The sequence below is a fragment of the Ictidomys tridecemlineatus genome, chromosome 15 (assembly GCF_052094955.1).
Source record: "Ictidomys tridecemlineatus isolate mIctTri1 chromosome 15, mIctTri1.hap1, whole genome shotgun sequence".
NCBI lineage: Eukaryota > Metazoa > Chordata > Mammalia > Rodentia > Sciuridae > Ictidomys > Ictidomys tridecemlineatus.
In genome coordinates, this window is record NC_135491.1 from 43259432 (window position 1) to 43287369 (window position 27938).

Below are 27938 nucleotides of genomic sequence, written 5' to 3' on the forward strand. Positions count from 1 at the left end.
CTAGGACAGTAGTGCCCATGGGTACGACATGAGAAACCAGCTCTTGGGGGCAAAAACTGCCAGGGATGTCCTAGTCATAGCAAACCCACCAATTCTACAAATGCTGGTTTCCTTTAAGGTAACAGAAGGAGGGGCAGGAGAGAGGGTACTGAGAAGCTGCACGATACCATCCATTTGGCTGTAGAGTTCAAATTTCAAAGATCATAGAAACACGGACCTTTGTAGAGTCTCAGAACCTTGCATGTGAATGTTCTCAAGAACATTGTGTGGGGCTGGGGAGATAGCTCAGTTGGTACAGTGCTTGCCTTGCAGGCACAAGGCCCTGGGTTCAATCCTCAGCACCACAAAATAAAGAAAAAAAAAAAAAAGAACATTCTGTGGAACCTGAAGGTTCTCCACAGTCAAAGCTAGGTGGAAAACCCCAAACACATGCCTTTCTGAAGAGTCACACCAGTCACCAATAAAATAAATTTAAAAATCTGTTTAGTTTTGAGTATTCCAAAGCTGCTCAACCACACGTTAGAAGATGTCCTCAGAATACCTTTTGGAACACCTAGACTTCAGCTTTTACAAATGGGAATAGGACTGTCAAGAAGGAGGCAGCCAGAGAGGGGCAGAGCCTGTGCCAGAATTGTGTGCACTCCAGTACTGTGGTCTGTTCGCCTCCTCTGGGCCTGTCGTGAGAGAGAATTCATCCTCTCAAGGTGCAAAACCATCTGACGTGAACTAGAACCTCTGAAATGCCATCTCAACATGCATACATTTTCTGTATGCAAAAGTTAAGTAATTTGTTTAGTTTCCTATATACACCCAAGCTTAATTGCAGGCCAGCGTTTGTTAGATGAGTCTGTATAGGTCAGAAATGTATTCATAGTCAAATGATGCCAAATATTTTAAATATCAAGGACAGATGTAACATGACACAGGCTGCTGACAGATGTACCAAGGCACCCTTATTCTTTCAAATAAACGACTGCCTTAAAAAGGAACATAGTTTTAAAATTGTTGAGTTCTTCCCAAAACAAAAATGCTTCACATTGTGTTTCTAGTAAGACTTTAGTTCTTTGCAGATGCTGATGGGATGAGCAAGTTGTAGGGAGGGGGAAGGTCAGTGGGGAGGATGGAGGAGGCTGATGATCACTTTGGAATGCTGATTCAGTTTTCTATGCAAAAAAAAAATAGGTTCCATTAAATAAATGTCAACAGAAAAATATTGCACATGAAAATACCTCACTGTTTTCATTTATTTTTACTTACTTGATAAAAACAAGATGGGACACAAAAGTATTATTAACAGTACTGGAAAAATCTGTAATTCTACCCCACAAAGGGATTTCTTAACAGGGTTAGAAATACTTGGAAGGGCTGGGTATGGTGTACATGCCTGTAATCCCAGTGACTCAGGAGGCTGAGGCAGGAGGATAGCAAGTTCAAGGCCAGACTCAGCATTTGGCTGTAACTTAGCAAGACACTGTCTCAAAATAAAAATTAACAATGGACAGGGCTGTAGCTCAATGGTAGATATAGCTCAATCCCCAATACCAAAAAACACTGCCCAAGAGTGGAGAAGAGACTTCCTGACCCATACACAGACATGATCCCTACTGTTCCAGAACCCTATCAACAACGCTTGGCTGTAAACACAAGCTTCTGTCCCTTCAGGCCATGAGATGCTATGGCCTGGCTTATTGTTTGGCAGCAGGACACACTGCCTTATCTTTATTTTATTTTTTAAAGAGAGTGAGAGAGAGAGAGGGGGACAGAGAGAGAGAGAATTTTTTCAATATTTATTTATTTTTTCTTAGTTCTCGGCGGACACAACATCTTCGTTTGTATGTGGTGCTGAGGATCAAACCCGGGCCACATGCATGCTAGGCGAGCGCGCTACCGCTTGAGCCACATCCCCAGCCCCTTATCTTTAGTGGGAGTTTTCACTTCTTCCTTCCTCTTGCTCTCTGGACCACTGCTGTTGGCCTGTCACCTTGGTCTCCCATTAGAAAACACCATCTGTGCCTCACAGCATTCAGAGAACATCAAGACAGCAGTGGGCATCCTTTTGGCTATCTGCAGGCCTTGCAGGGTAAAGAAAGCAATACCAAATACCACTGTCCTTACTTCCAGAATTCAGTGCTCAGGTGTGGCATCTTCTAGGAACTGCACCAGGAAATTTGAACAAGGTATCAATTCCTCTACCTTCATTTTCCTAAGAGATGAGATTAAACTATAGACTGATTCCACAAACAAAATGGGTGGGTCAAAGGATGGAGTTGCTAGAACAATGTTAATTAGGGATTACTTTCAATCAGCAACCACACTGAAAACCTACCATATGCCAAGCATATGTGCACCTTCTGTGTTCATGACTGGAAAGAAATTTCATGCCCATTTTACAAAGTCAGGGAAAGAAGGCTCAGTGGGGAGAAATTTCCAATTTTGTTTGTGTTACTTTGTTTCTTTATCAATTTTCTACTCTTGTCTAAACTGTACTTGTTTGGTTCAATGAGAATGCACAGGATTGGAATCCACTTGAGCTCAACCCTTCCAACTTCAGTTGCCTCCTTTCATGTGCTGCTCCTAATCTAGAGAAGGCAGGCCAGGGAATCCAGAATGGGTTACCAGTGTTTGTGTGAGGCCCCCTAAGACACGTAAGTAGGAAGACCAGCTCCCTGTTGAGGGCACTTACCAATGGTAAGCCCTGAAGTTCTTGCCTTAAGAGGTAAGTCCTTTCTAGATAAGAGGGTGGCAGGCAACTCACTCTGACTTTCCCAGTAAGATAATGTGACTGCAGCCCATTTTCCCTTTGCACAAATGCACTGGATACTTGCTCTTTGGATACATTCTGTCATTTTTGTCCACCTAATAAGAGTAACTCTTGCATCCATGACAGCAAGGGAAACAGGTGGAATAGTAGCACACAGCTGCAGAGGACCTCAGATGAGAACACTTTCTTTTTCTTTGGCAGTATTGGGGATCAAACCTAGAACCTCACACATGCTAAGTAAACAAGCACGCTCCCACAGAGCTACATCTACCGTCCTTTCATTTCATTTTAAGTCAGGTCTCACTATGTTGTGAAGGCTGGCCTCACATATGATCTTCCAGCGTCAATCTCCGAAGTAGCTAGGATTACAGGTGTGCACTACCACACCCAGAGAACACTTTCAATTGCTGTATTTCACCATCTGCTTTGAGGGAGCAACACAAGTGCCAGCAGAGCATACTGTCAGGGTTGAACTCTGGCCCTAACTTCAGCAGCTGCTTAGCCCATCCCTGGCATTAGGGTCCTCATCTGGAAACTAAGATGGTAAGAGTTATATTTGCCTCACAAGAGATGTGAAGATTAAATCAACTTGTACAAAACATCTAAAGTGTGACTGGTATATAGCAACCTCCAATATAAGTATTTGCTATTACAGTGTTACTGGTAGTATCATAAAATGAAATAATCCCTCATACCACCCTACAGATTGCTTGAGACCCCTGAGGTACATCACCTTAACCAAGAATCAAACCAGCATCACCAATACAGGGACAACTCAATGTGAAAGTAGAACATGTACAACCTCATCTATGCAGTAGCATTCTTACAAAAATGTCAAGCCAGAATCAAATCATGAGGGAAACACTAAGATGGAACTTTCTATAAGACCACTGGCCTGACCACATCTGATATATTTAGGGGTAAAATATCCCTATGTTAAAAACTGATGAATCTATAAAAAATAATAGGGGTGTTCAATACATTCTTTTTCAACTTTACTGTAGGTTTGCAATTTTTAAGTTGAGGAGATAATTTGTATGAGTGCAACAGTAAGATACACAATTCATGTATTTGAACATAAAAGCTACAAATTTTCTTGAGCAAATTTTACAGTGCAAGTGGAAAGCATTACAATGTAGTTACTCTGAAATTCCTCTATGAATCCTTAATGCTTTTAAATTGGCTAAGTGCAAATCACTCAAAATGAAATATTTATATAAGAGGCCAGAAAAACAAGACAGTCTCTCACAAACCCTCCTGCATTCTACACACAGCTTTGAACTCCACAACTTTCAAACTATGACTTTAAATGTTTTTATCAGAATTCCTGAATTTTTAAGTGAGTGGTATTTTTAGCTACATGATCAGATACGCAAACAATGGTTCTCCAGTGGGATGATTTATTTATCAAAAAAAAAAAAAAAAGTCACCAAAATCGTAAGCAGTCTGGATTCGTGTTTATTGAAGCCAGTAATTAGAGACATCTTTTTTTTTTTTCCAGCACTAGAGAGTAAGGTTCCACAAGACTGCATACTGCACCCGGATAGAGCCACACCCCTGGACTAAGGCTGGTGGGGGATAATCTGCAGTCCTATTTTAAGTTAAAAACACCAATGAACTTAGCATATAGACGACAGTGAACTTTCACTTACAGCATCAACATTGTTAAGGTCATGATGTACAGAGCAGTCACTTTCAAATTCATTAAATTAATAAAACATGACAATGTTTTCAGTTTAAATACTGATTTTAAAATGCCAATTAAAAAAAAGTGCAAACAAAATAAAGTAATCTAGCAGCATACCTGTTGCATTTTTAGGAAAGACCAATACATGGCCTTTATTTGGGCCACATCTTCTAGGTTGGGCTTATTTTTCTTTGATTTTTCCATTTTAAAAACAAACAGCAGATGTAACCACTATAATAATGTGTATAAATAAGTCATAAAATTGTCTTTAACTGTCTACCTACACGTGTAGTCTGCAAATAAAATGAATTTTATTTTAAAAAGTAAAGGCTGCTTATTATTTGGCCTTTGGTTCCAATGCTTGAAAACCCCCAAATAACAGAAATCTTCTCCCCTCCCACCCTCTAAAAAGAACCCTGAAGCTCCCCCAAAGTTGGTAGACTTTGGCAACCACTGAGCACATGACACTACGCATCAGTTTCTTCTGATACTAGGAACATCCATTTGTCATGAGAATAAAAGTGGTCTCCAAGAAACCTTCCTTCACAAGACCGGCACCTTAGTATTTTCATAGGCTTTACTACATCTTACACTGACACAAAAAGTGCTTATCAGTTCAAATGATAAAAAAAAAAATTAAATTTTGCATTACTATTTATAATCACACTGTATCCCTCTTAGGCATGTGCCTTTCCAAGAATTTTTTTCTTGTTTCTGAGGTTATTCATTTTGCCCCCAGCTACTACAGAGGGATTAAGTGACCCCCACCTTTAGTGTGGCCATGAACTGTTTGGCATCTACTGGTTGCTACACCACAACTACCACTCCACAGTCAGTTTACTGCCATCACCTAGACAACCTGGTAATTGGAAGCCACGATACATGTTTAAAAAAAAAAAAAAAACTGAATTAAAAAAAGGAAAAAATAATATATTTCAACAACAAAACTGGCACAAGAAACATTTTTTCATTTGTCAGAAAGGCAAGTGAATACGCAGCTTTCTTCTTAACAGTGTTCAGACCTTTACAAAAGCAATTCAAGACAATTTTAAGAGTTTTGTTATATAACATAAGGATATTAAGTTATGCCCAGTATTATGTTAGTGGTCAATCAAATCTGGTATGTAAAAGTAATGACATTAGGGAAGTTATGCTGAGACACAGTACAACAAACATTTATATAAAAAAGTAAACGCCACGTAAGTGAACTGTGGTATTTCCCTTGGTTTGACAACAAATGTTTTATACATTAAATTCATGGTAGTGTTTGCATTTAAATGCTATGTCATTTATAAAATTAAAAGTGCCATCTCAAATCCACAGAATTCATTCCCAGAATGGTGATGTGACATGACAATGTGCATGAATCTGCCCTAAATGGGGAGACACCTAAAACACTCACTTCCGTAAGAAAAAAAAATGCTACATTTTATGAAAAACACAAAAGAAATTATTCATTTTTGTTTTCACTATAAAACATTCATACCTATTTGTCCATCTGATAGCAATGATCAGACCAGGGAGCTAGTACAAGACCTTTTGCATTAGTGGAACTCCATGAAAGTTTCCACAGACTGTAAGGCAGGGATTGGTGCAAGACAATTAACCAGAGTACAATTACATTAAAAACCTCCCCCAAACTTTCTGTAGCACATTGCATTATGGTAGAATGAGAGGTTGATTACCCATTTTCTACTAGTAGGCCAGCCTGTGGTAGTTTAAAAAAATAAAATAAAATAAACAATAACAAATCAGGAGCTATTTAGAAAACACAACTCAAAGTAAACTAATTTTGCTGACTCTGATCACAGCCCACAGTGACTGCCTGCCCCACGATGCAAATGCATGGAGCCCAACATCTCCCCAAGGACAAGGCTTGAGCCAGGCATGTGGGTCCTGGGCAACTGACATCTTCCCAATCCTGTGTCAGCTCCACCTGACTCAGGCCCCCCACACTTAATGTATCCTCCATAAGCTAAATGCATTCAGAACAAGTCTAAATCCCATTTTTCTTAGTGTTTAGTTTGGAAATGCTTCTAATTTTAATTCTTAAACAATGATTATTTGACTTCTACTGAACACACAGTATTTACTAACACTGCTCATCTCTCTTTCTTCCTCCACCTCCCTCAACGTCCGGCTTCCCCTCCATCACGTCTCTCGTTTCTCATTTCTCCTTTCAATCTTTCTCTTTTCTGGACTTCCTGCTACTTAATCTGCTTCCCAAGAACAAGTGTATTTGCTAACACGCAACTGGTCGAACTAACCACCAACTGATAATGATTTCCTGGTCTCATTTGCTCCACCCCAACAGAAAAGTGGGTCCCCTTTCTCCACACTACAAGAAGCCCAGTTACGCTCACTTCCCACGAGAGCCACATGCCCGAGAGTCCAAGGGTTATCCTTAACAAGGGGTCTGCCACGTAATCTTCCTAAATGTGCATTTCACACTCGGACAAGCCAATAAAGTTTTTTTTTTTTTTTTAAAGAGTTCATCTCCCCTTCCCCAAAAAACTGATAGCATGTGCCATATCAGAAAAATCCTGGTCTTAGCAGATCAATATACATAGTTATTTGGTCATTTGACATGTGCACTTTTTCAGGAGGATCAGGCTTCATTTTCTGTTGAAGAGTTTGTTACCATGGAGTCTGGTTTTCGAGTCATTCTATCCAGTTCTTCCTGAACATTTGACAACACAGTCTTTTGTCCTTAAAAAAGGCAAAAGAAAAAAAAAAGCAGCAATGTGAGAACAGGAAAAGATTTTTAAAAAGAAACATTTAAAATTATACAGACTTCTATAATCACTTGTGGTGAACAAAAATGGGAAAGCCATTTATTTAAGAATCATGAAACAGATCCTAACTCAGTCTTTTTAATTCTAAATGTCACAAGTCTGTGCTCCCCCAACTATGTGGCTGCCTCTAGCAGGGGTATCTCTGTGCCAAATGCAAGGGCCTTTCTGAAAACCGTCTCACCCTCCAAACCCAACCCCTGAGCACTCTCACTAACACCTTCCTAGAAATGGTCATCTGAGTTTCAGGTATATGGCAAACTGCTTTCTTTGCCCTGGGCAGATAAGTATTCAGGTTTTTTCTAATCACAGCACTATGGACTGACTCACATGCACAGCCTGAAAACACCATGTGTCAATATGAGATGAGACCAAGACCAGGCAGTTCAATCCTGCACAAAGTTGGTGTTCACATTTTTCTGTTTCAAACACTAACAGGGCCTAGAAAATGACCCCAAATTCTGATAAGTGAAAAATCGTCATGGCCATGGCCCAGGCCACCAGACTCTAAAAACTTTGGAGCTGCCAAAGGTCCAGGCTGTCCAGGAAATGGAGTGATCTCCTAAGGGTTTCATGGGCTCTGGAAACATTAATTAGGGAAAACACTGTATTAATATACCTTGTAGTCAGTGGAAAATTAAATGCAAAGAACCCCCCCCCCCTTTTTTTCCTTTTACTTTTGGGTACTGGGGATTGAACCTAGGGATACTATCACTGAGCTACTTCTCCAGTCCATTTTATTTTTTGAAACAGGGTCTTACTAAGTTGCCCAGGCTGGCACTGAACTTGTGATCCTCTAGCCTCAGCTTCCCGAGTCTCTGAGATTACAGGCATGTGCTATAGCACCTGTTGTAAAGCAAAGACCCTTTTAAAATATTCTTTTAGCATGTGCAAGACCCTAAGTTTAATCTCTAGTACCACAAATAAAATGAAATGTCCTCCAGCTTTCTGAGAAAATGTGTGATTCTCAAGGAACTTGGTTCTTTTATTTCAGAGATCTCCAAGAAAAACTTGGCCCACTAGCCCATATGGAAGGATAGGTGGGTGGGCCACCATAGAGTTCAGAGAGGAAGAGATGACTCTCTAATGAGACCGAGGGTTCACAGGCTCTAGCCCATGGCAAGACTAAAAGCAGGGGAGTGAATAAAATCCTTCAAAGTATCACAGAAAAATAAACAGAATAAATAAAATGTCAATAGTTTACACGAGGCCACAATTTCCAGTGATGAGAGCTTCTATAATAGGGTCACATGTACAATTCAGGCTGTGCCTTGACTCACCTAAGAGCCTAAATACATATACATCTCACTTTATTTATTTAGTTCAATTAGTTTTTGGTACCAGGAATTGAACCCAGGGGTGCTTAATCACTGAGCCACATCCCCAGCCTTTTTTGTGTTTTAGAGATAGGGCTCACTAAGTTGCTCAAGGCCTTGCTAAATTGCTGAGGCTGGCTTTGAACTCGTGATCCTCCTGCCTCAGCTTCCCAAGCTGCTGGGATTAGAGGTGTGTGCCATGGCGCCTGGCTACATCCCACTTTAAATGTGCCCGGGAAACCTATTGGTAATAAGGCAACCCCACAGAAAGCACCCTGCTCATTATGAAACGTAGATCTACTTCCACGTGTGGTTGTTCAGAACACCATGAGTCTGCAGGCCAGGTGAAGGTACACAATCCTGTATGTATTCCCATCCTTCTAGTACAGCTTGGCCATAAGGGCCATGAGTTAGTCTCCAAGGACCCCTTTATACCTGACTTCTTGGTTGTGCTCTGCACTCCACCAGCACCAGGACTTCCAGGAGAGCCTGTTTTTTTACTCAGAAGACTATTGAAGAAGCTGGCCAACACCCCTTCACTGGCTGCATTATCTGAGGAAACAGTAAGCAAAGAAAGCATCACACGAACTGGATGACTTAAAACAAAAAAAGTAGTTCTCAACTTGCAATTAGCCATTCGTGGCCATCACCATCCTACGATCAAATTCATTTACTCTGAGTCCTTACAACACTAACGCTGAGGCTAATTATGTGTTGGCATGGTTACTAGGTGGAAACACATTATAATTCCTACCTAAGCATAAGGATAACACATGCTCCACACCATCTCTGGGTCCTCAAAGCAGTGTTTTTCAAAGTTTTATAAGCCCTTAACACTCCCAGCCTGCCACAAAAAGCTCATATCCTAAGTAGAAAATACCCATCAAACATTTGAGAATTAAAAAGGTTTTTGTTTTGATGGTTTTACCCAATAACTTTGGGTATCAATAAGCTGCTGGAAATAACAGCTACTTAAACTAATAAGTAATTTAGCTTGACAAGAGCAGTGAAGGAGAAAAAAAAAATCTCACAATTTATAAATAGTAATAATATAAACATGAGACATAAAAAACTCAAAGTACACATTTTAAAGAAACTTTCTATTTTGCATTCTTTTCTGAAAGCATCTGCAGGACCTGAAGTCTTACAAAACAAAGAAAAAAAAATAGAAAAAAAGGTTCATGGGTCACCAATTCCAACAAAGGAACAGATCTTGGTTGCTGCCATTCAAAAATCCCTCCCTCTAGGAAGTAGAAAGAAGCTCTTCTTCCGGGAGAGCATAGCCCCCAGCTTTCATAGATCTTCACTCCTACAGACCTAGAACTAAACAATTCTCCATAAACAGAATACTTACTTTTGATGTTTGGGTCGGGCTTCTTTACTGACGTTCCTGGGGAGGCACTTGGTACACTGGCTGGCCCTCCCCGGCCCTGCGTCCTTGGAGAGCCAGAAGGTCCTCTCGCAGGGGATTCCTAAGTCCAAAACCAGTCCAGGTGACACACATAAATAACACAAAAATAACAGAAAAATACAAATCTCAAAAATGAAGATTTGATTCTGCCAGAAATTTTCCAGAGTCTAGGTGAAGAACTGAGAGTTTGCTCCTAGTTCAGCCCCTTCCTAGGCCTCAGTTTCTCCTAAGAGGTCCTTTAGAAAGACCAAATTCCCACTGAACATGAAAGCCCACCTAAATATAAACTCTCATAAATAATGGCATAAATTCTGAAGATACCCGTGACACAGGCCATGACCCTTTGTGTTGTATAAAGTACTCACGGAGGCTCTCGTGGGCGTGGCTGGCTGCTTGGCAAGGAGTGACTGCAAAGAGAGGGACAAACTGGCCATTAACCAAGGCCTGCAGAGTGCACTTGGGCTGGGAGAAGAACTTACTCTTACTATTCCACTAGAGGGCGCCATCAACAACCACCAAATTGTATTTTACTCTACTGGCAAAAAAACCTATTTGGTATATAGTGAAAAGATCCAAGTAACCAGGCTTTAAATTTTTATTTATTTATTTTTGGTGGTCCTGAAGATTGAACTTTAAGACAGGGGTGCTCTAGCCACACCCCAGCCCCTTTTTTATTTTTGAGACAGGGTCTCACCAAGTTGCCAAGGTTGGCAATGACATTGTGATCCTCCAGCCTCAGCCTCCTGAGTGGCTGGGATTACAGGCACACACCACCACGCATGCTTCCAACCAACCAGTTTTGAAGCTAAGGAAGCAAGCAGGGCATAGAAAAGAGGAAGAGTTGGAAAAATAATTATCAAAACACTGGACCTGCCCATACCCTCAGAAAAGGGGGTGAAAAGGAGACCTGGTCCACATCCCTATAATGCTGCAAGTTCTCTGGGATTCTCTCTCGTACGCAGCCCCAGCCTCACCCTAAGGAATTGGCATTCCAAGCATGAGAGGGCCTCTGTTTTAATCTCCCAGTCTTCTTACCTGTTGCTTCATTAGGAACACCTGCTCATCCTCTGCTGCCAACTCTTTGTCATGGACCAGCTGTGAAGAGACATACACATTTGTGGCCATGGGTCAAGAACACTCTCAAACAACTGAAAATTCATGCTATAAGGGGAGTCTTGGGCTCAGGCCTCCACATGGATCTGGAAGATCATTCCTGAGATGGTACATTTTTCTTGCCTGGTACAGACAGCGTCCCAAAATTAGCATTGGGCCAACTGACATTTTTAAAGTCTGGCAGATCAGGGTCTTCAGATCCCAACAGAGAGGAAATCTAGCAACAATAATCCAGAGGTGGCAGCAGCACTATCAGGACTCACTGGGACATGCCAGCTAGCTCTATGTAGGTGCACCATTACTCATGCTCCACCATAATGAGCCACCCACATAACCACTAGACCTCACCTGAAGACTAACAAAAAGGTCCCTGGATTACTTATTTCTTCAGAGCAGTACAATTAAGATCCTTTTCTTCTTCCCTTGTAGGGCTAGGGATGGAACCAAGGATCCTATGCATGCTAGGCAAGCATTCTACCACTGAACTACACCCCAACCCAAAACCTGAATCTTTTTAGGTTTCTTTCCCTATTAAAAGTGTTTGCTGTGGGTACCTTTCTCACAGGAGGTTTCACAATGAAGTCCTCATATGCATCTTCTGGCTTCACGGTTGTAAAATTTTCATGTAAAATAGCTATTTTCTTTTCATTGTCCCAACCTGCAGGTCTAAAGGCAAAGAGGGATTGGATTGCTTTTCCTGGGACTGCCTTACAAAATACAGAGCACATAGGTTAGAAAGCATTCCTGGATGAGATCCTATCCCATAAGATCTGGTCTGCAGCTGCTGGGATGGTTTGCAGCTTCTGCAGCATGTATACCTCATCAGATCAGCGTGGCAGATCCTGCTCCACACAGAGCTCACCGGCCCCAGGCCTAAGAGGTCAGTCTGAGATCTGACTGACCACATATGGGCCCCAATGGAAGCATTCAGAACTCTCCCCCAACTGCCCTTATAGGAGCAAGGACACAATGGGACCCTGTCTTGACAAAGAAGAATGTAGAGAATAAAAGAGAGGACAAAGCTTGGGTGGGGACTATTTCTCTTAAGCTTTGGCATGGAGTCTTCCCTCCTATGGATTCTCTGAGGACTGTCTTTTCTTTCTTTCTTTTTTTTGGTGCTGAGGATATTGAACACAGGCACTTTACCACTGGGTTACATCCCCACCCCTTTTATTTTGAGACAGTTCCTTGCTAAGTTGATAAGATTGGCTTTGAACTTGAGATCTTCTTGCCTCAGCCTCCTAAGCTGCTGGGATTTTTTAAGACCTTGTCTCAAAATAAAGAATAGTTCAGTGATAAACCTTCCCTGGGTTAATTCCCCAGTACCAAAAAAAAAAAAAAAAAAAAAAAAAAGCCAAAAGATGTTTTTCTATTCCAGACCAGTCCCAAGTCCAACCAGGCTCCAACTTTCTCTAGCCTCTCATGGCTGCCCCTGGCCCTCATGTCTACTGAGGAAACACTGTTCATCTTCCAGCATCACTCCCTCTGCCCTTCTCTGTTGCTCTTCCCCTCTATGGCTGTTCCTATATCTTTTTCAGTCCCACAAAAGGGAGCACATTTCATACATTTCTGTGACCCCAACAGAGAACCTGGGCATCAAGGAGATGCTGAGTAAGAACTGCTGAATGAAAAAATACAACTGCTAAGTCAAAAGGCCACCTGAGCCTGAACATCTACCTGCTAGCCCAAGTCCTCTCAGAGAGAACACAGCTTCATCATTATTTATGTGTTCAGAAACACAGTTCTCCAGTGAAAGACACAAACTCAGGAAAACCGGTATACAAGTTGCTGGCATGACAATTAATCCCAGTAGCTCCCAAAATGTGAAATGCTGGAAATTAAATAAGTACTGAGTGTGGCCAAAATCCACACTGGCAGGGATGTGGGAGGATCACCCTTATCAGATAGCAGAGGAACCAGATGCCATAACAGAAGACATTCAGGATCCTTAAATGAAATCACCTATACTTCAACTACCTCCCCCAGTCAGTACTTCACCAGTTGATAAGTGCCATATATGGCTCGATTATGTTTGGGCAACTTGGTCTCACTGAAGAAAGGCAGCACCCCTGGCCTCACCACTCACTTCCCTCAGGCAGACTGTCTCATAGTCCAGAAAGAGAAGAGGGAAAGATGGGTGTATCTACCACCTCTGAGGTCCAGCCCCAGCCCCAGCATTTCCCCCATGGCAGCCCGAGAGCTGCCTGCACAAGACACGGACAAAAGGCACTTTATATGAAAGGGTAAAATGCATAGCAAATGTACTATGAAAAGAGAAGGGGTTAAAAGCATCACCTTTAAAGAACTCACATAAATACTGCATCCTTTTCCACTACTAAGGCAGGCGTGGTAAAGTGGAAACCGTATGTTTTATGAACAATGTACTTATACAACAAATCGAGATTTTTCTCCTCCTTCACTGATGTATAAATCAAGGCAGCTCCATCTAATCAATTTGCTTAAGGAAAACAATTCACTGCAAGCAGAGACAAAATCACATACAAGCACAATCCTTACAGTACTACTCACAAGTCTTATCAGTTTTGATTAATATATGAACATCAAAAATATATTACAATTTTAAAAACTAAAAAGGGAATTGTAATAGATGAACCAAGTCAAAAGCATGAAATATGCTGACGCTAGCAGGCTATACAGTTGCTTTTTTAACATCTTATTATTGTCCTGCTCTCTCAGGTTGTTTCCCAGAAAGCAAAGTATTAATGGCACTGGGGCTGGCTTAAGAGAACACCCTCAACCAGTTAAGGTGTGTGAATTCTGTCCTAGCCAGAAGCTCTCAAGTGAGCAAGTTTGTCATTAAGCATACCTTTCCAGGAAAGGGTGTTAACAAGCTAATGGGCTCAAAGGAGACGGTTAGAACCCATCTGTCCTTATATTCCAGGATGTGACAGTAGGGCACCAACAACTATTAGCTCTTCACAAAAACAAGACTTCAGAGACTGATGACACAGCATCTCTCTCATAGGTAGCACAAAAAAACACAAACACATGAGAAATACTTGTAGCACCCAAAACACCAGATTATTAACTGTCCCTTCCTGAACAAAAGCAAAGTCTAAGAAAATTTCTAAGCATGGTACAATTATTTTAATAACAAAATCATCACTCCTTAATATGAATATCAGCTCCTTAATATGAAAGCCTATGAAATGTACAGCCTTAAAAACAAAGAGTACCCAAAGATAGGCACAAGTTAATAAGCCTCAAATCCCAATACAGTAAAATATAAAACTAGTAAAAAGATATACATAAGTTCTCCCAGGAGAAGACTACTCTGAGTTCAAGAGGGATTTCTAAGATGCCCCATTTAGTGGGAATCCATGTCCCTGGGCCCCAAGGATACACTGGAGGCAGAACCTCCTCAGGTGCGACTGGATGAAGTCCAAGTGCTCGTCCCTGTAATCATGTTCCTTCTCCAGGATGCTCACTGCATCACACTGCAGGGGAGAAAAAAGAAAAAGAGTCATCTCTCTGCTTCTCTGTCCCCATGGAGAATAGGAAAAGCACCTTTTGCAGAAATAAAGTATCATAGCTCCAAAGAAGAAAGCTATTATAAAGGGTCCAAGTATTAATCAGAGTATAGTAAAAAGGAACAGATTTCTCTCTTTCATCCTCTCAGCTTCTTCATCTATAAAGTGCATATACAATATGCCTGATCACCTCACAGTTGTTCTAAACATTAAACAAGGTCACATGAGGTCCATTGTACATCACTGGGTACCACCTCCACAGAGCTCCACTCTCAACAGGATGAGACTGGCACACCCTGCTGATCGCAACCAGGGTGGCTCTGATGGGAATATCGTACTTTTGATACCTCAAACATTTTTAAAACTACTTTTTTATTCTTGTGTAAATGACACTTTATTTCTCTATAATTGAACTCAATTTCCATCCTAACCTCATCATTCTATTTTTTCACCATCAATTTGGACCAGATGAACTGGTTAACATGGCCTTAAGAAAACTGCTTTTAGTTGAGTTTCCCATACAGTCTACAGTGTTTCGTGGAAATTAACTGAATAAAAGTGAACCAAGTGATGTCACATTTTCAGCTACAACGTTAAATGACAATTTGTTCTATCCTGAAACATTCAATAAACCTTAATGGTTCCCGAATAAGCTCAACTCTCCCTAGGGAAGAAACTTCTTCAAAGCCTCTCAATCTTTCTTTGAGACAGTGACTGTTCACTGGACAAACCCAGCCAAGCTTACAATTCCTGGACGCACCTTTGTGCACACCACCAACACTGGGATCCCCAAGTTATGAGTCAGCACGTTGTCACCTAGAGGCAGGGCAACATTTTCTTCATCTGAGCCTGAGATCAGAGGCCCTCTTCTCTGTGGGGAACCCTGACAACCTTCTTCAGGCTCAATATAGTCTTGAAAATCTTTCACAACTACAGAGGAAAAAGGGAAAAAAAAAATATATATATTAACTGTAGAAAACTGAAAAATGTAGTAATAGGCAGAAAACAAGCAGCTGTGTGCACCAACCTTCCCAGTTACATCTGACTGCAGAATCAGAGATTTGGGAATGGTGATGCAAAATGACAATTCTGACATTCAGTCTGAGCTTCATAACTTCTAAGCAGCAAAGACATTTCTCTTGTGTCTTCAATTGCACCAACTCCTAAACAGTTCTTTTCTTTTTCTGTTTTTTTTTCTTTTTTATTTTAGGCTTTTCTAGTTCCAACTATGAAAAGAATCACTTTTCTTAAATATCCTACTTTTCAAAATACCAAATTAGTTGAACTGCTACTTCAACATAGGTGACCACTGGGAATCATTATAACCAATAAAACCCAGAATCCTTATTAGAAATGCTTACTAAATTACTGAATTCCATAAGAGCATGCTGTTTCCACATGGCTGAAGGGTGTCAGCACTAAGTAACAAGACTGAGTCTGCTTACCACCAGCCCAATTTCCTCCTTGCTCTCACTCATGTGAACTCGGTCTCATTTTAGAGATCTTGAGTCACACATGTCATGTGTATGGCCTCTCCCTGACTACCACAACAAAGGGTCAAAGGCACATCTGCTTCTTGGTGTACACATTGACTACCCTAGCTAAGGAGGGCCTTTAAGCCAAGTACTTGATGGCTAGTCAAACCAAGCGACCACAGACCCACAGACCTGCACGTGGATGTGCGGCACTTCAAAGCTCACGTCAGGCAGATAACAAAGACATGATGGTTAAAGCTATTTTGAGCCAGAGGAGACAACAGGCAGCTCTACCCTTTTAACAAGCCCAACAGGACTTAGGAACCACAAGGTATTTTACTATTATTAACAACATATTCGCCAAGTAAATGCAAATAACAGCATTACACAGGGCCCTAGAGAAAGGTGCAGAGTCTTCTCTTTCCCCACAGAAATGTTTAAAACAGTAAGTTTTTATTTACAGAGATTTTGGGTATCCTTGCATGAGCTTCTAAAATTATCTGCAAGCTCATCATATTTCAAATAATACTAGGCAAACTGAAAGCTAATTGCTTAAGCTCTCAAGTGTAGATGGGATAATATTTCATATCGACAACTTTCACTTTAATTAAGTTCATGCATATAATTCATTTTCAACATAAATAACCTAGTTGAGTGATCTTCACTCCATTTTATACAACAAAGAAAAATCTGAGGTGATTATTGAAGGACATCAGAAGAAATCACAGATTCTCATATTTTCTCTTTAAAGAAATTTAAACAAACCTTTAAATAAAAGAAAAATACAGGGACTTAACAATCTAGGTATCACTGAAGGCCCTTGGCCAGGGCTTCCCTGACAGTGAGCAGAGCAGAGCCTGGAGTCGGGGAACAGGTGAACTAGGCTACAGCGGGAAGTGAGGCGAGGCAGAGCTCAGGTGCCTCCATTACCCAGAGTGCTGCGCAAATTCTGCTCTATTATACGATATGCCACGAGGTGAGAACAGCCTGGAATCTCTCGGTAAGACCTAGACATACTATAAAGGAAAGACTTAAATTGTGGTTTTTCAACAAGAGTAGGAAATTGACATCTTTTAAAATAACTCAGCATTTTAGAAAGCATACTGGAAGGCAGAACAAATGTGTACAACATATAGGTAGACGAAAAGGGAAGATTAAAATAGTGAGGACTGTGTAACTCCAAACATAATATGTGCATATTCCTTAGGGGATATACATAGTGCAGTGTTAACAATTCTCTCTGCCTGGTGGGATGGCCAGTAATTTTATAGCGGGGGCCATCCAACTGGAATGCATTAGCATGAAGACAGAATAGGTTCAAGAAGATAGTCACAAAGTACTCTACCTTCCCTACTCCTATATTTCCCCTAATACCCCACTGATCACCCCACTAGATCCACAGACCTGAGAGTCCACAGGCCTACGTAAGCAACAGAGTAAACTACGAATGAGCACCACCTTCTGGCAGCTCTGAGAGTTGCTTCCCATCTAGTTCTGGTTCTTGTAGCCAGTTATCATAGACTCTGAATCACTGGAGACCCTAACCCTGAAAGAGAGTGGCTGGCCACAGAGGAACTCTCCAAAATCAGAAGACTGAAGGTCGGTTGGATTAGAAACTGAGTTTGACACAACCTTTCACTAGTTCAATACAATTCAGAGTCCAAATAATCTAGAAATCAAGAGTCCTCTGCATAAGAGTATGTCCAGCTACTTTATTAAAATGATTATCTAAACTCAGCACTTACAAAGGCACCCCTTCAGCATGCAGCACAAAGGCATGGCTACCATTCCCAACATCTCAGGCATGGGTGGTAAAAGGAGAAGCCTTCAGAAGGTGAACCAGAGTCAAGAGACACGGACTTGGTTCCAGCAATCGCTAGTTGCTCTCAAGTGTCTTTCTCCTCTTCCACCTTATAACCAAACAAAACCCTGATTTTCAGAACACAGAGCCATACAGAATAAAAACATTTCCCTTTCCTTAAAAGACAGCAGAGCTGGGCACCACGGTGCATGCCTGTAATCCCAGCAACTCAGAAGGCTGAGACAGAAAGGTAGCCAGCTGAAGGCCAGCAAGGCCCTAAGCACTATTGAGGCCCTGTCTCAAAAACAAACACACAAACAAACAAACAGCTGGGGATGTAGCTCAGTGATAAACACCCCTGGGTTCAATCCCCAGTACCAAAAGAAAAAAAAAAAAAAAAAGAGAGAGAGAAAGAGAAAAAGAAAGAGAAAGAGAATAGGCATATGCCCGTCAGTCCTTCCTCTTTCTCTATCCTGATGTCTGGAATACAGATGTGGAGGCTAGAGCTCTAGTTGTCAGAAGGAAATGAACCACACCCTAGAAATGACAAAGCAAAAAGCACAATGGAGCCAGGATCCTTGAGCCATCTTCCGAGTTCAGTGCTGTTCCCTAGTCCTAAACTGCCTACTTCTAGACTTCATTTCCAGGAGAGAAAAATAAACCTCAGTCTTGCTTATGCCATCACCATTCCAGGTTCTGTGTCACAAGCAGCTGAATCTAACACTGACAAAAACATCAATGACTAAGCCTACAAAACAAATTCAGTGTCTCATGCAATAAGCTTCCCAAGAATAGGTATCTTGACTGCTATGTACCCAGCACCTAGAATTGTACTGAATATTGAACAGGTACTTTCCCTATCCGGGAAAGAGCAGTGTCCTTGGCCAGTCTCTCTTTTCCTCTGTTTTAAAAAATCTTTACAAGGTTATCACTAATAACACAGTTTCAGAGAACTGGTACAAAGCTACTAGACAGCGGACTGAAAATAGTTCTTCAGCCTCAGAACTATTCTAAGAAGCTGTCTTCAGGGTTTCTATTTCAGAGGAAAAAGAGACATTATCTACAAAGGTCAGTGGCTGATGACAGACAAGCTGAGCTGCATAACAATCACTTCAGCACACATGTGGATGACCCAGGAAATACAGGCATCAAAGAAAAAAAGCTAAACTCTTTGTTTTAGCTAATGTGGAACAGGGCAAGATGAAGTGTGGGACAGGAAGACACACACCAGGAATTTAATTTGAATAGCACATCAAAATTTCTGAATCCTTCTGCCAGTAAGTGTGATGATCCCACGTGCCATGCTCCAGAGCTCTCATCTATTCACTAAAGGAGTGATGTCATCCTGTGGAATCAAGCCAGACTAGGCCAAGCCTGTCCTGACCAAGACAGTTGCTACTGCCACAATTCCAGTCCCTGCCCCTCCCATTTCCCTGGCAAGAGGACAGAAGCTGATGTAACTGCACAGAGGCAAAGGAAAGGAAAAACAAGCTTCTGAACCACATTAAGGAAAAAAACAAAAAACTTCCTTTAATTTGAAAGTTCTTTTTTCTCAAAAGAACTCTGACATCCTAAGCCTTAAAATAGACTTTCATTTAGTTGCCCCCCCAGATAACCTTTTTATTCCTAACTAAAGCCACATTTGCTGGGCTCCAAAATGAAGTAAGGTAGGAGCTGAAAGATCTGTCTTTTTCAGGGCTCCCACTAAAGTTGCCAACAAGAGGGTACACAGGGCCTTCATGGAATTCCAGGGCTGCTGACTCAAGCTGCAGAGAACACAGCGAACCCCACATCCTGATGCTAATGCAGCAGACAAAAGTGACATAAAAGCCTGAAGGCCTACAACACTGATGAAGTTTTAGGAGATGAGAGAAGAAGTCTTACACTAAAACAGAATCAATGAAGATAATAATAGTCATTCCTCTTATTCAACAACTGACACTTAAAGACTGCTTTGAATGCTTTTTTCAAAGTATTCTTGATATTGATATTTACAAAAACAACTCTGGAATCAATGGTACAAAATAAAACATAAATATGCAAGGGAAATCTCTCAACTGTAAAGGTGGTTCCAACCATCCCAAAAGACTAGTGAATTTTCCAAGAAAATTTTAATTTACTTACACTTCCGCTCCAGCTCCCTCATTTCTTCTGGTGGAATTTTCATTTTATCAATGTGTTCACGCAAAACACTAGCCCACTTCTGTAAAGATTCCATCACAGTCCAAGGTCTAGACATGTCTGCAACAAAAATGACCAGGGTCTCCGGCAAAGATTCAGCAGAAACTGCAAACTTCAACAGGCCTTTGTGGTACAGATCTCCATCCAGAATCCATACATTGCAACGCGTGTGATCTAAGAAAAGAAATGAAGCCAACAACAGTTAGAAGCAAGTTATCTGAAGAGCAGATATAGGAAGATCACGAATTCCACACAGAATGCAAACCTAACTGAAAAGGTGCAAATGTTCAGCGGACAGCAATCCTAGGTCCTTGTGGTTAATGAACTATTTAGACTTTAAAAAAATTTAAGACTATCATATATCAAAGTATCCACAACTAAAAAGCCTTCAGCAATATCTAAGGTGCAGAGTAAAGGTAAATAGCTTTCAGTAAGAACCCAAAAATCTAATGTTCAGTGGTCAACTATGACATGGTCTAAATAATCTTTTGTCCTAAAATATCAGCAATCTTGTGAGGTGGCAAGTAATGCTTAGAGCTTGTGGTTAAACAAGGCCTTGTTGTGTCAGTCACATTAAGTGGTGCATTCACATACCACGAAGGGTACCAAGAGACAGGTCCTTTGTATTTAAATGTCAAGATAAAATCACTTCTGATATAAATTGAGACATGAATTGCTGGATGCTTGATGAGATTAAGGAATTACAGATATTCCTATGGTAATAACATGGTTACATTTTCTAAAAATCCTTATCTTTTAGATACACTCTTAGAAGTATTCATAGATGAAATGATACAACGTCTAAAATCTGCTTCAAAATAATCCATTATGAAGTGAAGGGAGAAAAGGGTTATACTTGAAATAAAACTGACCAAGAATAGTAATTATTGAAGACAAGTGATATTTACATTGTGGTTCATGATACTGGTCTGTCTACTTCATATATATTTTTCATTTTCTATAGTAAATTTTAAAACCTATATGCATAATTGCATGAGTACAGATATTTAAAAGAATATAGTTCCAAAAATCATATTTAGATGATCAAACAGTATACAACAATTCTCCAAACTGATAATATATTTTTAAAAAATTGTATACTTTTTTCTTGGTAACTTTTTTTTTTTTTTTAACTGAGGACTGAACCCAGGGGTGCTTAACCACTGAGCTACACCCTTAGCCACGCCCCCCCTTTTTGAGACAGGGCCCTAGTAAGTTGCTTAGGACTTCACTAAACTGTGGAGGCTGGCCTTGAATTCATGATCTTCCTAACTCAGCCTCCTGAGCTGCTGGAATTATAGGCATGTGCCACCACGTTCATGGTAACTTTTTTTTTTTTTTTTAAATAAAAGTAACTTGAAAGACACTTCTACTATCAAAAATAGCTTAATTTTGCATCAATTCCAACATAAACTTACAATCTATCTTCCACTAACTATCTTTTTGGTATAATTAATACATTTATATGCTATAAAAATGTACATTTATGACTTTATTTCAACAGTATAAGGTATCTAAATCTAGCTCTACTTTTAAACTCTAATATACATATTATATAGATTATATATTAGATATGTTATTATACAAATAATGTATAATATACATAATATGTAATATATATAATATCATATAAGTAATATAACACACACACACACATATAGTAGGAGGAGGCGGGTACCATGTATTGGACTTGGGGATACTCAATCACTGACCCACATCCCCAGACCTATTTTGTATTTTATTTAGAGACAGGATCTCACTGAGTTGCCTAGCACCTCGATTTTTGCTGAGGCTGGCCTTTGAACTCACAATCTTCCCGCCTCAGCTTCATGAGCCATGGGGATTACAGGCGTGCACCACCACACCTAGCTTCTAATATATATTTATTTATGCTGGGGATTGAACCCATGATCTTGAGCTTCCTATACAAGTGTTCTACCACTTTAGCTAGTGGTTTTAGTTTAAATTCTGTGAATGCCTTAAAAAAATACTGCTCTGTACCCCAAATCCACAGGTTTGAATGCCTACCTACCAGCTAGTACAATTCTTTTTTTCAGCCTCTCTTGGTACTGTTCACTATACATAACTCACCCATGTGCATGAAGATCACACACACCCCACATAGCATTAGGTGGATCTCCCAATCTGGATGCAGAGATCCTTTGACATGTCATGTCTCACCACAAACCAGGTTCAAGTCAGAGACTATTTTCGTTATCTGGGTGACTGCCTGCAAAATGTATATTTATAACCCAGTCACACCGCATAATAAAAAAGACCAGGGCTGAAAGATATATAATTAACCACGGGTAAGGGCAACTGTTTCATCAAATAGGAACTCACAGATAGTCAACAAAAAAGGTTTTAAAGTAATCAAAATCCATTAGTCCCCAGTTTTTAATTCTACAAATATTTCAGTGAAATTAATACAGGTACATTAAAACAGGTTTTATTTTCAAAAGCTCTAAACATTTACCTATTACTTTTCTCAGAAAATAAAACAAAAACAGACCTCTTAAAACATATTACTTCAAAGTTACCCTAAGTAGTATATTTGTTGCTCAATTTACATTTTAATAAGTGTTCTTTATCTGGGATAATGGGACAAAATGGGTAAAAAGGATCTGAAACAGAAGTTACCATGTACTTAAAGTCAAGTAAATATGTTTATGTGATGCTTTGACCTGAAATGTGCTTGTGCCATCTTGAAAAAGAGGCTATGAAGATGCACAGAATATCTACACCATATTTTGTCCTTTCATTCTGTCAACCTGTAAAATAGGCACTATAACTCTATTCTATACTTGAGGAAATTGAAATGTAGTGTGGTTAAGTCAGTTGCCCAAGGTTACTCTACTGCTGGTTATAGGAGAGGCCTTAGGAACCAGTTCTGACTCCAAAACACAAGATCTCTCTACAATAACCATGGTGACCTACAAAAACAGGAAGCAAAACAGGTAACACAGACATGAGAGGTCCTCTAAGCCTGGCTCAGTGGGCCCCAAAGTCCCAGCACTACAGCTACCAACTCCACTGGGCCTAGATGGATACCTGATGCCTGTTCATCTGACAACAAAGACCTTGGCACCAGATCAATCGCCTGCTTTCAAGACGTTCAGGGAATATTCAGCAAGAAAAAGGAAGTCAGGAAACGGGAGCAGGAATAAAAATCCCTGGGGTTCTAAAATTAGTTTATACAATGTAAGGTTTTGAAACCGTTTGGATCTGAAATGCCCCCCAAAAGGCCAGATACTAAAGGCTTGGTTGCCAGCCTGTGGCACTATTAGTAGTTGGTGTAACCTTTAAGAGGTGGGGCTTTAGTTCAAGGAAGTAGGTCATTGAGGGAATGTCCTTGAAAGGTATATTTTGTCACCCACCACTGCTTATTCTGTGTGCTTCCTAGCCTCCTTGAGCTGGACAGCTTGGCTCTGCCACACACTCCCTGCCATGACGTGCTGTCTCACCACAGGCTTCAGGAGCAACCTAAAAGCAATTGCGTCAAGCGACCATGGACTGAAAACTCTAGACACTATGAGCCTAAATAAATCTTTCTTCCTTTATGTTGATTTTCTTATGTATTTTGTCACAGTAACAGAAAGCTGACTAACACAATTTCCAAGTTGAGATGGCAGAATTATAGTGCAGGCAAGAACCTTGGTTCAGACTTCAATTTAGCAATAAGGAAGTGGGGGACCAGAGGTGACAGGATTAGTTCTCCCTTATAAAATTAATCACCTTTACATCATGATCCTTCCTGCTTAAATGGTAAAGTCTATAAAGAACTTATTTGGTACTGGGGACTGAACCTAAGGGCACTCTACCACTAGCTATTTTCCCAGCCTTCATTTTATTGAGACAAGATCTCACTAAGTGGCCAATACTGGCCTCAAACTTTCAATCTTCCTCCCTCAGACTCCTGAATATATGGGATTACAGATGAGTGCCATAGAACCTAGGAAAGAATGTATCATCTTTAGGCTACAAAGGTAACTTTTCGACATACACAAAAAAAGACCCAGGGATTCATATTACTTATTTTACGGTGATTAAAAAAAAAAAAAAAAAAAAACAAAAAAAAAAACCAACTAACACTGCCAAGTACAATAGTGCAGCACACCAGTTATCTCAGCAGCTCAGGAGGCTGAGGCAGGTGGATCAAAAGTTTGAGGCCAGTATCAACAATTTAGTGAGACACTGTCTTAAAATAAAAAATAAAAAGGGCTGGTGATATAGCTCAGTGATAAAGCATCTCTGGGTTTAATCCCTGGAGCAAACCCCACCCCCCAAACCCTAAAATAAAATCTAAATGATTATAAAGGAAGCATTTCTAACTAGTTGTAACCAAAATCATTAGTCCACCCATCTCACAATTAAAAGAATTTTAAAATGATATCTAATCCTTGTAAGAGTGTTTACCACAAGCTTTTAAATACCCTGTGTAGGTAAAAACCATTATGCTCTGCATTTTAGAGATTGTGAATTAAAGAACATTATCACCCCTGTGCCTTTATTCCCTCCCACCAAAGAAATACAAATTAGCATTTCTTAATAGTCACATAGAGATTCAGGAAATCCTCCTTGAGTGAATATACATTAAATTATACACTCTGAACAACACCAATTACAGACTCTCTAAAGAAACAATACTGCCAGATTAGTATGCCAAGCATACTCCAAAGCTTTAAAAAAATCTTTCTTACTACTTTTATATGCATGTGAAACTTTATCTTCAGTATCTCCTGTTAAATAGAGGCTAAATAGAAGAGCAATGAATGGCCCCATTCTTCATTTTGCTAACATGCTCTATACAAAATCCTGTGAATGACACATATTTCATTTATTCCCTTATTATTAATTCTCTTAAGAACCAAAAAGAAAAGTTGATAACCCCTGACATGTCACAGGAGTCAGAGTCCTGCATGTATCCCTTACCATGGATCAACACTTCACTCACCATCTCGGTCCTCATCATGGACACTGAGGTAGAGATACTCTAGGCCTCTTCCTTTTTTGCCATGCTCTGCTCCTTGTAGTTTAGTCATAAGAGTTGTTTTACCAGAACCATCTTCACCTACAAATGATGTTTGCAAGAAAGACAAAAATGTACTGTTTATTTTGGACAAGGATGGCATGTTATATCAAAGTCATGACATTCACACAACAGGGAACAACTAAGAATGGCACCGACCACTGCTGAGGTCTCATTTGCTTTCATAAACAAAGGAGATTTTGCTCTAAGAATGACTGGTGGTGGGGGCAGGTAAAAGCAGAAAATTCCAAGATCACATTGACATTCTATTGCAGTTTTCCTTACTCCACAAGGGAAGGCATAAGGCAAGTCCATCAGCCTTAGCTAGATTTTCTAAGACATGCATTTGGAGAAATTAAAGGAAAAGGTGGGACTAGTTTCTCACAAAATAAATTTCTACCACAAGAATGCAAGAAATCTCCAAAACACAACTAACCTCAAAGTCTAGGAACTCTGAATGTTTTTTTTTTTTTTAGTCTGATCCTGCCTCACCATCATGAAGAATGGATGTTATTTTTCTCACTTGATTTTAGTACATATCCTTCAAAAGCATTCTGAAGGCTGAGAAACTAAAGAAAATAATTACAGACCTAAGCAATGGGTACAGTCTGAGTAATTAACATTTTTTCATCTCCAACAATCTGATATCTCCTCCCCACACCAAAAAGAAAAAGAAAAAACGAAATAAAACAAAACAAAAAAACAACCACCTCTCTAAACAGCAGGTAGAACACCAGCAATAATCATCACTAGGCATTCCTGGGACTTAATAATATAGAATTATAGAGGGAGCGAAAGGCATTCCACAGATGAGACTCCCTGTCCATCCACAATACTATTATTACCTTTTTGTCTTCTACATCCCAGCTGGACCATTGTAAAAGTTAGCCTAACTTCAGTACCCATTCATCCTTAGTTACTTTCCACTCTACAGCCAAAGTTCTATTTCTAAAACACAGATCTAGCGCTCTTAACCCTTGGTTTTTGAAGATCTCTAAGAGTCTGCTAACCTACCACAATGAACATCATCTGAAACCCAATTAGTCCCCTCAGAAACTATGGGGAAACCATGAAGACAATGATGCCCAAAAGTATAAATGGAGGTAAGATAAAAGAGTTATAAAAATCAGAAGCCTTCAAGAAGCATTAACTCTTCCAGCTTTTCACAATCTGCCCCCAACTTCCTGTAGTGGCATTTACCACAAGAAATTTTAAAGTTTCCAAACCCCAAACCCTTCTGTCATTTTTGTGTCCTGCATCCTGACACTTATCCTTCAGAACAGGCCCAAATTTCTTTCAACAGAACAAGCAGCCTGATGCTCCCACAAGAATCTGCCCATGACAGGCATGGTGTAGTGCAATCACCAACATATCTGTTTCTGCTAGACTGAGGTTCTTGTGTGGAGCATCAGAGCTGTCTGTGCTGCCCCAGCCCGCAGGTCCCACTACACAAATGTGTGTGTTGTGCGAAGGACAACCACCTTTATTTGTATGCGGAAACTGAGTTCACATAAGTTAAGGGGCCTAACTCAAGTAACCCAGCATTGAGGGCAGGACTAATGGCAGGAAAGTCCAGGGTACTGACTGCAAAGCCTGCTGTCCTTGCAGACTCTCTAAATCATCCGACTGTGCACTGCTCATAATAACCGAGGAAGGCTCCTGCGGCAGCTCGAGCCCAGGTCATCTTGTTCTCCCGCCTACTCCATCTAGTCTTCTCAACTACTCTCTCCTTTCTCTCCACCCTCAACTTGAACAGAGAAGACTAGGGGCGCAGGAAGTCAAGCTGACTTAGCGGCCAAGGGACTAAAGGAAATGTGCGGACCACCCCACACAGCCCCTCTGGGCTCCCAAAGGGCCAGCATCCCACCGTCAGGCGTGGTGGGCTTGGCGATTCTCCAGCTGCCATGCCAGCGCCCAGAGAGCCCTCCCGGATGGCAGACTGGCAGCAGGGAAGGAGGGGAACGCTGGGACCTGTGGGAGAGGCGCTGCCTCGCCCACCAGGGCGGCCGCGGGCAGCGCCCCGCCGCTCACCGAAAACCAGGATGTTCTTGCCCGACGGTAGCTTGGACCTGGCGCGGGTGGACACTTCGCTCAGGATCGAAGACCTGCAGCGACAAGGGGAAGAGCGGTCAGCTCCGGGGCCGCCCAAGACCGGCCGTCTGTGTCTGCCCAGGGTCCGGCCGGCACCTCTCCATCCTGCCGCGCCCTCCCGGACCCAGCCTGCTGCCTCACCACAGGCTCTGGCCCTCCTCCTCCTCACTGGTGAGGTCGCCGGCAGCAGCCACCGCGGGCCCGTTGGGGCCCAGCAGCAGCTTTTTCTCCACCCCCACCGGCGCCATCTTGCCAACTGCAGCCACAAAGAGGGCCCTCCCCCGGGCCCGCCGAGGACCCACAAGGACCCGTGAGGACCCTGGCGGGGTCGCCCGTCGTCCCCGCGCCGCGCCGCCCACCACCGGGGCCGTTCAGCTCAACACGCCCCGCCGGGCAGGCGATGTCTGCGGGCTCCTACGGGTCGCGCGGCCGCTGCGGTAGCGGTAGTCAGGCAATTGCTAGGGCAGCCTTGCAGGAGGAGGTAGGAGGGAGGCGGGCGCCGCCTGGACTCAGAACGCGGTGGCGGCCTCTGCTGGCTGAGGGGCGCGGCGCAGCGCCCGCCCCAGGACCCAGCCCGGCTTGCAGTTACCTGGGTCTATCTAGTGCTAGGGAGCCCCGGGCACTGACGCAGCAACCCACTCTTTGGAGTAAGACTGATGCTCGACCGCACCTCGTAGCTAGCCCTCACAGTGTGCCAGGGCCACACACTATCCCAATCTTACTACAGGCACGGCGGCCCACCCCTGTAGTCCTCGGGACTCGGGGGTCTGAGGCAGGATTGCAAATTTCA

The 27938-nt window shown here is 41.5% G+C and overlaps 1 protein-coding gene across 2 annotated transcripts; it reads right to left on the reverse strand.

Moving 5' to 3' along the window:
- Positions 1 to 4199: 4199 nt before the first annotated feature.
- Positions 4200 to 27599, reverse strand: Dync1li2 (dynein cytoplasmic 1 light intermediate chain 2). 2 transcript variants are annotated; one of them, XM_005318265.4, is made up of 13 exons: positions 27290 to 27597; positions 27089 to 27162; positions 24983 to 25099; positions 19972 to 20202; positions 15332 to 15501; positions 14445 to 14538; positions 13391 to 13526; positions 11635 to 11746; positions 11003 to 11062; positions 10333 to 10374; positions 9911 to 10028; positions 8992 to 9108; positions 4200 to 7157 (listed from the first exon to the last, which is right to left on the reverse strand). In XM_005318265.4, exons 1-13 carry the CDS (start codon positions 27394 to 27396, stop codon positions 7057 to 7059), a joined length of 1479 nt encoding a protein of 492 aa, XP_005318322.2. In that variant the 5' UTR covers positions 27397 to 27597; the 3' UTR covers positions 4200 to 7056. The 2 variants fall into 2 exon arrangements, with proteins under 2 accessions (XP_005318322.2, XP_021577266.2); XM_021721591.3 differs by lacking the exon at positions 10333 to 10374 and having other exon boundaries at positions 27290 to 27599.
- Between the last annotated feature and the right edge of the window lie 339 nt (positions 27600 to 27938).

Coding starts and splice junctions, on each gene's coding strand:
- Dync1li2 (XM_005318265.4), bottom strand. CDS start 27,396: ATGGCGCCGGTGGGGGTGGAGAAAAAGCTGCTGCTGGGCCCCAACGGG. Junction 14,539..15,331: donor TGTTGGTGGTGTGCACAAAG/GTGCGTCCAGGA, acceptor TCTCCCCTGCAG/TGTGATGCAGTGAGCATCCT. Junction 7,158..8,991: donor GAGCACAACCAAGAAGTCAG/GTATAAAGGGGT, acceptor GCCTTTTTTAAG/GACAAAAGACTGTGTTGTCA.